General features: G+C 35.4%; 1 protein-coding gene across 2 annotated transcripts in view; it reads right to left on the minus strand.

Moving 5' to 3' along the window:
* Positions 1-244: 244 nt before the first annotated feature.
* Positions 245-12,223, minus strand: part of LOC106664635 (neuroligin-4, X-linked-like) — a 532,107-nt gene continuing 520,128 nt past the window's right edge. For both annotated transcript variants that reach the window (XM_024228640.1, XM_024228641.1), the window contains exon 8: positions 245-1,867. In XM_024228640.1, the coding sequence (XP_024084408.1) occupies positions 1,032-1,867 (836 nt within the window). In that variant the 3' untranslated portion in view covers positions 245-1,031. The remainder of the gene's footprint in view (positions 1,868-12,223) is intronic.

Consider the following 12,223-nt stretch of genomic DNA (forward strand, 5'->3'; position numbering starts at 1 on the left):
GTACATGCTTTCAGTGTAGTATTAAACGAGTTTCATGACTTCAATAGAATCTCTTTCCTAGAGTAATGGAATCTCGGAAATTTTATATCACTCTTCCAAAAAATTCCAGTTAGGGAATTTAATTAAAGTTATGATTATCGCTATTGTTTTAATACTATTTTACGAAAATAATAGCAAACGTATTGAAATATGACTCCTTTTATCGGAGAGTTAATATTTTATTTGCAACCTTCTTTTTATAGGGATTGTCGAAATAATAATGTAATCAAAGTTTTTCAATTAATGAAACATCATCGTCGTAACATAATCTTAACCGAATAAAAGTTTTAACTTAGAAGTTCGGGAATAAAATTAGGATAAATTAGACTGCAATGTCTGATCGATTGGCTCTTCAATAATTACGTATTTCCATTTGGCTTTTACCAAAGTTCAACAAAGTTTGGCAAAATGAAAAAGTCTAAATTTCATGTCCGTAATTTAAAAAAAAAAAAAACGTATGTATTTAAAATATTCAAATATTTGATTGTCTACTTACTTATCCGTACATTGCTATATCATCCTAAAACGGTATAACTTTGATTTGGATATTATAAACCTGTTTTCCAAAACAATAAATCAGCATATGTTTAAATTTTGATATTGTGTTTTAAAACCTTAATAGTATGGAATCTACTAACTCCAGATATAAATACGAACAATTGTTTAATCAATAATACATATTCTGTAGATAAAATACGATTATTTCGTAGATAACTTTAAGAACTCGTGAAAAATTACACTCGTTTTAACCCAATATTTGAATATCAAGTCCTACTTTGTTGAACAAAAATACTAAAACATTTTATTGTCGTATCTTTTTAGTATGAGTTTTCGTACATCGGTGAGACAATAGTAAAATTTATTTTAAAACTTTCTGTTTTACGTCATGGTTTTCATTGTTTCATGAAACTTCATTAATATTTGAAAACGGGTACTCGTAAGGAAAACAAAATCGAAACATTTAGCACGTTTAGAAGGAAAGATGAGCTTTATCAGACCCTCATTTCCGAAATGGCAGCTTGAGGCACCCTGAGGGGCGGTTTCCCTTGTTTACCGGGGTCCTGGTTCAGAAGTGGCTGCGATTCCGGGGGTGATTTGTTCCTGGGTGGTGGCGGGGGACGCGGTAGGTGGAGACCGGCCGAGCCGTTTGGCGGCATTTCCGCCGTCTTCACCTGCCTGGGCAGAGTCGCCAAAGAATGGTGCTGCGCCACGGTGGCGTGCGATCTTGGCAGAGTCCCGCCGGTCAGGATCACGGAATCGTCCACGTCTACGATCACCGAGGCCGAAGGGGGAAAACTTTTCCCTGACTCGAAACTTGAAACCCTCTGTTGCATGTTTTTCACATCCATTCTCGTCTTGTCCCTCTGGTAGTAGACCCCGGCGAATATGAGAATGTTAAGTATGAGGAGGCTGCATCCGATGGCGATAGTGACGCTCAGCGCGGTGGAATACGCAGCGTAGCCGGCCGCCTCTAAGCTGGCAAGGGTGTCCGTCGTGTTGGAGACGTGTTGGTTGACGTAGCCCTGGTTGATCTGTACACTGACGCATGTGGTCACCATCGTTTCCATGGTCGTGACCGGCAGCAGTACCTCGGCGACTGTTCCGTTCATCCCAGATCTCCTTTGCATTTCTTGAGCTTTCAGGCCGTTCCTGGACAGAGGATCGGCCCTCACGATCCCGTCGTACAAGTCGTCGTCGTTGTGATTTCGGAACAAGTTGTGCCTAGCGACGACGTCTTCCATGCCCGCCCTGTGTAATTCTGGAATCAGCCTGAGCCACACCGACAACTGATGGGCTCTGAAGTGATTCTTCATTTTCGGTTTCATTCCTGAAACAAAAAGATAAATTGATGTAATCAAATTTACTAAACATAAAGACATTTCTAACAATAAGTCTAATAGATTAGACGACATTTGAAAAATGGCAAAAAGGAGGGAAAATTCAAAAGGTGGGGCTGAGATGGGAAGTCAGTGCCCGAGGGGTTCGAAGACACGATAGCTCAAGTGGTAGAGCAGCGGCGTATCAAGCCGAAGGTCGTGGGTTCGAATCCCGCTCGTGACACTAACTTTTTTATCTCAAGTAAAAACCTTAATCAATTGAAAGATATTAATTGGTCAAACGGAACACGAAAATAAGTGAGTTTAATAAGTATAATATCATATATGACAGTAATCGTTCAGAAGAAAGTATTATTTTCTTCGTTGTACAATAGTTAGAAAACAACTAGTGGCTATAATAAAAAGAAATATACCAAAAATAGGAAATAGAAAAGTAATTGTAGAACAAATAATTATATATATGAGCGTCTGTGGCGACGGTGGTTGACGTTGACACGACCACTCATTATTGTGGGTCCCGGGTTGGAATGACCCCCGGAAAAAAAGAAAAAAAAACTGTTAATAAAAATACTTCCGAAATTAATACTATTTCCGGCTATTCCACATTTTATAAATTATTTATTTATTTATTTGATTATATTAAACACACAACAAACCACAAGGCCAAATTTCGAAAGTCAAATTTGAACTGTTGGATTTGTGTTTTGAGCATCAATACTTATTCAATAAACTAATCCCAATGGCAACTAAATTGTTTTAGATGCGGATGTTTTGGGGTCAGGAATGTGCTCAAAATCAGACGTCCGCATAACTTTAGGCATTGTGCCTTCCTTAGTGGTGTACATTTATAAACAAATTAATAGTAATTGACTACTGAAAAATGTTATAGTTGCGCAGTGAAAGACCAAACAGTGCAAATGCACCTTGCCAGTTATGTTATAGCTTTAAATAAAGAAAATAGGTTACATAAAGAAGAAAAATTAGGTGGTTTAAACAAATTTTGAACATTGGTTCTCTATCTAGAGTGATTTATTCTAGTGCGATTTAAATAATAAATCCGAGCAGAGAGATAAAATCAATAAAGTTAAGAATTTCAATTTTCTTCGCGACAGGACCTCGTGGGTCACTGTTTTCAATGGATTCCAACCAGACAGGCAGTGTCGTGTGGAAAGGACAGGTGACAAGCTTAGAAATATATATTCCCACCATCATGGCAATGTTGGCCCTGTTCACGTGATCTATAGCCCGTGTATCCTTCAACGAGGTGACGATGTTCAAGATTCATTATTTGAATATAAATCGTGTTTTCGCATTCTATTTTCAAACCCAAAAGTCCGAATTTCTCACGCATCAGTTAGAAAAATGTTAGAGGGTCGAAAAACGTATACCAAGTCAAATTAGCAACTAGACTTTTTCATTTATAAACTTCTATCAAAGGTTTTGCTTTGGAGTAATTTAAATTATATTCAATATGAATTTAGGCGTGATATTTAAGTCAAGATTAAATTATTCGAGATTTTTTCAAAAGGTAGTAACAATAAAATATTCAGTTAAAGTGCAAATCTACATTTTAGTCCTGTTGGATATTTTGATTGCCTCTTCACTTGATTAGATTTTCTACTTTATTCATCAAGTAAAGAGCAATATTAAAAAGTGCTAACATAATTGTAAAGTATATTTGAAATAGTATTTCTATAGTATGAAAATACCAATGTATAATTTCAATTTCAAGTACGTTGCACAAAAGACAATTTTTAAGTTCTCTCAGCATATTTCAATAATGATATTTCTTTGCCTTTTACTTGGTTTACTAGTTTTCATGTCCAATAAAGGTTTCAAGTTTTCTTTTACTCCATTTACTTTCATTTAAAACTTTATATGTACACAACCATCAAATTGGATTTCAATTTGTGTGTGTCACCTTTCTAGCTTTGTAGAGAAAGATGTGCACATTGGCAGCTGTATTAATAATATGATATTAAACATTCATCCATATTTCATTACCCATATTCTTCAATATCCAATCATTATCCGTATCCTTTTCAGTCATCTACCGAGTAATTTGTGTTAGTGTGATCGTAAGTGCATTCTCATTTTTAAGAAGTAAAATCGTGTTCAACAGCGGAGCGATGGCACACTTGCAGCACTTTTTTCAGAAATCTTCGATCCCTGGTTTTCTACAAAAAATCAATCCTTGTGGTATGATTGTATAATCAGATAATAGGCCTGGGGTAAAAAATAGATCTAATTTGTATAATAGTTCCTCATGCGGTACTTTCTCGAAAGCAAATTGATGGTCAGGTAAGATGTAGTTCGAAGTAGCAACGGAAATAATTATGTTGTGAATTAACTTGTCGAATAATTTAGATGGAACAAATAAGAAACTAATAGAAAAGACACCCATGTTTTTTTTTAACTTTTAAAGTTCAAAAACAGTTGTTGATGAATCGTCAACAATTACATGTATAAGGGAATTATACACTCTAGTGTATTGTTTTATACATTCCACTCTGGTTTTAACCTTTCTTCTAAATCATAATTCGTTCTACGATACAGGTCATCCATGATCGTATCTAGATAGAAACCTATCGAATCTATTAAGAAATTGCATTGGGGCTTGTCCAGTATTACGCTTGCCGTATTGTAACTGGAAAAGACCAAATTATATACCAATATGCTACGTACAATTAGTGCTAGAAAAAAGTACTCAAACTGGTAAATGAATGTCAGGCGGAGGGGTGTTCCGAATCTTGAAATCCAGTGGTCGACGACGGCTCTGGCGATTGTTTCTGCTTGGATGTCCGTGATCGGTATTACCTCTGGCCATCGGGTGAAGCGGTCTACAATTGTGAGGCAGTATTACCTTCCCGTCAGAAGGCGGAAGAGGTCCGACTAGGTCGATGTGGACGTGCTCGAACCGGGAGGACTTTGGAAACGATCCGAGAGGTGAGATGGTTTGCCTCGTGACCTTCGCTCTCTGGCAAGAGGCACAGGTTTTTGCCCATCGTCCGATGTCTGAATTCATTCCAGGCCAGAAGTAGCGTTGCGTGACCATTCGACGGCTCCTTCTAATTCCTGGGTGGGTTGGGTTGTGGACCCGTTCGAAAGCCACCCTCCTGAAAGCCGGCGGAAGGTAGGGTCGTGGGCTTGGCGAAGTTGTTTCGCATAACACTGTTGTGAGTAAGCCCGGGATCCTGACCCTCTCCAACTTGAATGATCCTCCAGAGGGAAGGCTTCCGTTTTCTTCTTCCGCTTGCTGTGCCATCGCGAGATCATCCAATCCGGTGGAAGTATCAAGCTCATCTAGGCGGGAGAGAGCATCGGTTAATGGGTTGTCCTCTCCCTTGATGTACCTTATGTCCGTCGTAAATTGCGCTATGTAGCTCAGGTAGCGAGTACGGATTGGCGAGGCGTCGCTAGTTTGTATTGTGAGGCAGTATTGTTGAAGATCATACTTCTACAGAATCATTTCTGAAGTAGATCTTCACCAATACTGCCTCCCAATGGTAGACCGCTTCACCCGATGGCCATAGGTAATACCGATGACGGATATCCAAGCAGAAACAATCAAACAAATTACTCATCATCTGGCGGAAGATGCAAACACTTCTCTCAATTGGCTCACAAGCCTATGATGATGAGTATTTAATATTCGAAATCCGCATAGTTGTCTAAAACTTCTCTGTTGAGATATCTTTTCCATGAAATTCCTTGGTTTTGACATGGGGTACGTTATTTTTAAATTATTTAAGGTTTTTAGTTGAGATAAAAACCTTAACTAATTGAAAAATATTAATTGGTCAAGCGGACCACGAAAACCAGTGAAGTTATTTTTAAAATAGATTTGAATCGGTATTGGAGGACAGGGAAGAAACATCACTAATTCTCTTGTTTTGGTAAAATTTATTACTTTGTAATGTATAAAATTACGTTCGCTCATGTATTTATAATTCATTTAGGATTCGTAAACAATAATCGCTTTTTAGGTTAAATTTTCTAATTATATTGATACTTAACCTGTTGTATTCTATATTTGTTTAATGACTTGATCATTCGTAAAGCAACAAGAACAAGAACGTTATTTTTTTCCACATATTCTGAGCGACGGTATTCTCTCAAAGTGATTACAAACCTGATGGGTATTTAATTTTCGCCCAACACCTTCTCGGGAAGGGGTTTATCCCCATTAACAATATTAATTGATGAAAAGGACCGTTCCGTTGAGACTCGTATTCCAATTATCACCATTGATTAATAAATTTCAGTATAATACAAGTTCAATATTGTTATTCAATATTCAGAACGTCACACCAGTGGTAATAATTCTCTTGGCATGAATTGGCGTGAAATGGAAAGGACTATTCAAACATTGTACTCTTCCAGAGGTGTAATGCATAATTGTAATATTTCCTTTAATAAACATATACTGGATTTAATTTGAGCTAAAACATTCGCATTTTTTAAAATCGACATTGTGCGTTTAACTACTATTATAACTTCCAAATCTATGCGCTGACTGAACAATCAAATGTATTCATTATACATTTTTTCGCTAGGATTTGTATTAAGTTTCCGTTACTCTTCTGAATTATCTGACGACCGAGTTTGCAAGTTTTGCCCCTGTTTTTAACCGGCAGTGAATAAACCAAATTTCTCTCTCTGGATGAAAAGTTAATAAGAAAATTCATTTATGAATGCGGAAATGAAATAATCGAGAGTTACTTAAGTAAGTTTATTTTACCGGTTCAAGAGATTTGTAAAATGCGTGGCCATGGGGTGGAAGTTAAGCCCATGACCTCTCGGCCAAGTTAAATTAAGTTAATTGTGGTTTTATTCAAATGAGACCCCGGGGGCTAATTAAGAGGAACTTCTCAAGAATAACGTATTCGACTTTTCTGATAGTTTTGTTTTTCGCTGTCAGTCGGTCTGTCAAACCGTACTTATTCAAAATGTACTTAGACGTCATAATTAACAGTATTCATTATTACAATTAATTAAGGTTTTTAGTTGAGATAAAAAAGTCAATGGCACAAGCGGGATTCGAACACACGATCTTCGGCTTGATACGCCGCAGCTTTACCACTTGAGCTATCGTGACCTCGATCCACTCGGACACAAACTTTCCATCTCAACCGCACCGTTTTGAATTTTCCCTCCTTTTTTCCATTTTCCACCACTAAAGCTCTCCGTGGCCATTTAATTTGTCGTCGAGAATCCAATCCGATTACATGATATTTGAAAAATGGTAGGGCTCAAGTGGTAGAGCAGCGGCGTATCAAGCCGAAGATCGTGGGTTCGAATACCGCTCGTGCCATTGACTTTATTATCTCAACTAAAAACCTTAATTAATTGAAAAATATTAATTGGTCAGCGGACCACGAAAAGTGAATTTAATGGTATTCATTATTTTAATTAATTATACATTTTGTGTAGGACGATAAAGCATCTTGGTTGGAACAAAAAAGCTAGAGTCACGAGCAGAATTAACATTGAAAATTATTATATTGAGCCATATATGTTCACTTTAGCAGCGGCATATTAAGACGAAGGTTTTGAATTTCGCTCATGGCACAAAAATTTTCGTTTCAACCAAACCTTAGATAAAAATATAATTAATGAAATTAAATATTAATAATAATCACTTTTCTTTGAAGAGAGAAAAATATGTACCGATTTACTCTTTATTTTTTCTGTTGTTTTCAGTCCTCGATTTTTTGTAGTCTGCGAGGTGATGAACTGGATCGTTTACACTATGGCAAAAAGGTGCCAAGACTACGAGAATAGTTTGACCTAAATGAACGGATAGTACTAAACGGTAAATAAAATTTACATTTGTATACAAAGCGAGGATAAATTGCCCAGATCGGAGAACCATCTCCGGACAAATAGTGCGCAATCCGTCCAAGTCCAATATTTGTCTTTTTTCTGCCTTATACTATATAGTTTCACATTCCAATCTCGAATTTAGGACTATAGACCAAATCAGATTATATAACAGGAAGAATCGTGTCAAATTTTTGTCAGAAGCGTACATATTGTAGAAAACATGCGTTGCAACATTTAGACTTTGTATTAAATTTTTTTGAGTTAACATTTACAATGCCCCAAAACCATTTTTTTCAGACATTTGTAAATAATAGTAAAAAAGGTAAATAAGTAATAGCAAGAAGTGAAGTATTTGGTCAGTTCTAACTGTAAGACATCATTTCGCTTTCGTAACAAACGATTGGTTTGTGAAAAAAAACGAATTAATCCGATCTCTAAATTTCGACGTCATCTCCAGCAAGAGAACTGGTTAATAATGATCATAATCGGATTTATTTCTGGAGGATTCCTGCGGAACACCCAGGCTTTTCTGTAAATGGTGTGCTTAAAGGTTAAATACCCGGATAAAAATCCACTGTCACTTGATTCTTTGCTAATTAAGAATAAGTAGTCGTAGTTAATGTTAGATAAAACGTACACGATGAACCTAAGTTTATTATGGCGTCGGTCTATTAAACCCATTAATAGAATATGGTTATGAATATATTAATATTTTTCCGTTATGTTGCATATTAATAAAAATTATCTTAGTATTATTATTACCTGAATAAGTAAAATCGATAAATTCGTGTAAATTTTGTAGTAAAATGGAAAAAAAGTATTACAATTAAATAAATACATAAAACTAATTTATGTGGGTCATCCTCGCACGATGTGCTCATGGGAGGTTGACCCATGGAAACTCACTTTAGGACCAAAGCTCTCGTCCAGCATGCAGAAAAATGTTGGTGAGTGTTAGGTACGCCACTCGATAAGAGAAGTGTGCTCGACCACGGCATTGAGTGTCTGGATTGTTTCCCTACTAATGTGAAGTATTTAATATTCGAAATCCGGATAGCTACCCAACACATCTGTCAGTAGAGCTATATTTTCCAAAAAGTTAATTGCACCACTCACCCCACCATTAACCATTTCAGTGAATATTTACTATCAGTACTATAAAATTTCCAGCATTTTCAACAAATCTTATTTGTAAAACGTTTGGTAAAAGGAACAATTAAGTCTAACGTGCTCAAACAAAATGACAATTTTTTATTAAGTTATTATTTATAAGTCTCTATGTCTGAAACCTCAATAGAAAAACAATATTGTGACTATTTTCCTAACTTAAACATATAAAATCAAAACATATAAAACTTGGTTATAATAATAATATTCTTGTTTTGTCTTAGTTAATGTGAATAAGAAAATATTTGTTGCTGACGGATTGCCATTTTAAAGTTGAAGGGTGTAAAAATTTCGGCGATAGCAAAACTATTTATTATTTTTATTGTGTGGTATAAATCACAAAGGGTAAGTTGTTGAAGCTGGTATAGCTGAAAAGATTCCAAACTGGGACAAAATATTTTACATACAAGATACATGTCTCGTAGATGGCAATATGCAAATTGTTTTTCTATCCTTCCGCGAAAAAAACAACAACAAAGAATTATATTTTGTTCTCGTCCAATGAATTATGAATGTTAGAACAGAGATTATTTTAATATTATAATTGAAGGAACATTTTAAGCAAAACATTAGGTTAGTATTTTATGTATATACNATTAAGTATTATATACATAATAATAATATATATTACTACAGCACAATAACTTTTTCCGAACTTTTATTTTTATTTTGTAATAGGCAAAGGTAACAGCGCGATCGCCATCATATACCATTATTTCCATTTTTCATTTCAAAATCAAGCTATTAACAACGTTGATAGAAACTGAGGAAAATAAATAAAGCAATATGACTAAATAATCAATTGTGGTAAATTCCACAATATGATGACAGATATAATTTAATAATTTATATATTCAAAAAAATGTGTGCAAACAATCAAACGTAAGATTTTTTACAAAGTCTGCCTTTCTGCCTTTTAAGAAATTTAAATTATTACCCTAAATCATAAAAAAATTTAATGTCATTTCAAAGCACAAAACAACCCTTCGGCCATATTTGCCTCGGCAATAGTTTTAACCCCTTAACGGAATCTTGGCCGGCGTCTATCGTTTATCGGAATTCGTTTTGGGATGGAGGCACTTACACTCCCAACCCCCCCGTACAGCCCCGAAGGACGATAAGGGAATCGAAAATCGAAGTTTTTTTTTCTGGATGGGAACAAAACCCTTGTTACAGTGCTTACGCTCGCCATTTTACGTCCACAAGAAAGCCGGCAAAACCCCACCTAACATGACTACTCGATGAATTAAGTCGTCTTAAACAAATACTCTCGACGTAAGATAAAGCGAATAACAGCTAGTTTTAATCACTTTAGAAAAATAAATGTGCACAACATAGAAAGAATTAAGACTTTAGTGTATAGTTAAGTACATTACCATAATGTGTTTTAGAAATTTTATTTCGTGATCATGGCAAATGTAAAGTGGATATCATTTCTACCACTATTTGTTATCCACAAATTTTGTTTTATTATGGTTGAATTCATTATTATATAAATACACCTTAATTGAAAAATAAATACATGCCCAGAGGAAAATAAAAACCATCTTCGTCTTCACTCTAAGTTAGATGAATTGGAAAAAGGAATTAGAAAAGGATGTTGGAAGAAATGACTGAAAAAAGAGGGAAAGTCCCCACCGGAGGGAGATCTTTAGTTGGGTGGCAATACCCAAACATTACTGAAAAAACTCATTTGTTTTGCTATCTTGATTGTTATCACAGACTTTTAACAAGGACGGCATGACGAGCTTATCAAAAAAATTGAGAGAAATGCTACAACAATTGTATGTAGAAAAACACCGCACATAGTACTTAAATATAATCACATCTTACCTGACTTAGATATTAGGTAGAAGAAGAATATCCAGTCAGGAAAAATATAAATAAAAGCAGGAGTATCCCAAGAGAGTACTTATATTAGATCGAATATTTTTTACGAACTATATACTAGCGATTTTCCAAAAATGGTTGGCGTAAAAATTGCAGCTTTTGCTGACGATATATTTGTGAATAAATCAGTGGTCCGAAACATGGAGAATGGAGATCTCAATCAGTTTAAATCAGTTAATTTATTAATTATAAATTAATTCCATATCAAAAATAGACCATATTCCGTCAATCACCATTTATGGAGCTATCATACCATATACCACTCAATTATCCTGGCATGACCTGAGGGCTAAGCTAAGAAGGAAAGAGTAAGTTTTGAAAAAAGAACAGAAATATATTTAACGTATAGTAACTGTACAGGTTACTAGGACGCGGTTCCAGCCTTTCCATGCAAGATAAAATACTAATATATAATAAATTCATAAAGCTTGCGTGAATTTATGGGATACAAATGTGAATTATACCAAACTAATAATTATAAATATCATGCAAACACTACAAAGTAGTATTTACACTTCACACGACCAAGAAATAAGGATTTACAGGGAGGTCTTAAGATACCAAAAGTCTAAAAATTTGCGCCAATAATCAGACTCGCCTTCGCACATATGAGAACGTCGTGTTTTGGGTTGTGTCGTTGTGTTTCTTCGCTGTTAGATTCGGTTAAATAAAAAGAGAAATTCAACCAATTTGTTTGATTGGAAGTTTATTAGTTTTCTTACCCGAATATCATTGAATAAAAATAAACTGCTTAAAAGTTTATTTAAAAAAATCAAAGCATAGGAGAAGACGTAGAAGAAAATATTTACGAGTTGCTTCACCAACCAAAACAAGGAAAAGGAAAATAGGATTAGCACTTCACTATTCTCATAATTATTTACTACCCTATTTCATATGACTTTGTGCTTTTCAATGTTCTAGCGGTGTTTCGATCATGTAGGGTTTGGTCGCTTCCACATGCGCGTCCTAGCTGTGGCGAGACTGGTGTTCTGCGGCAAATCTTTGTATTTCCGCCGTAACCTCGGGATCTTAAGATCCCAATTTATGTCCTTATTCTTTACGTACCGTGGTGATTTGTACTATTTTAGATTTCGTTTTGCAGTGTTTGTGTAATTTTGATATTGCTGGGTTTTTGTATAACCCTGTAATTGACTACAGGACGTCTACATATGCTTTAGGACTTATGTGTAAAATAATATTTTATTATATATAGTAAGGTTGTGGCCACCTCCTAAATCTATTTCTGCCTTTTTTTCTTCACTTGCTTTTTCCATCTCAGCTTGGCTTAGCAGATATTTGGCTTTATTACTGTATAGTTTAATGGCTTCATCGATGGTGAGAGACGGAACATATTCCAATTTATTATTTATAAATCAATTAATTATAGTTTTTAGTTGAGATAAAAAAGTCAGTGTCACGAGCGGGATTCAAACCCACGATCTTAGGCTAGATACGCCACTACT

This window comes from Cimex lectularius, unplaced genomic scaffold (assembly GCF_000648675.2).
Source record: "Cimex lectularius strain Harlan isolate CLEC.00 unplaced genomic scaffold, Clec_2.1 scaffold267, whole genome shotgun sequence".
NCBI classification, from domain to species: domain Eukaryota; kingdom Metazoa; phylum Arthropoda; class Insecta; order Hemiptera; family Cimicidae; genus Cimex; species Cimex lectularius.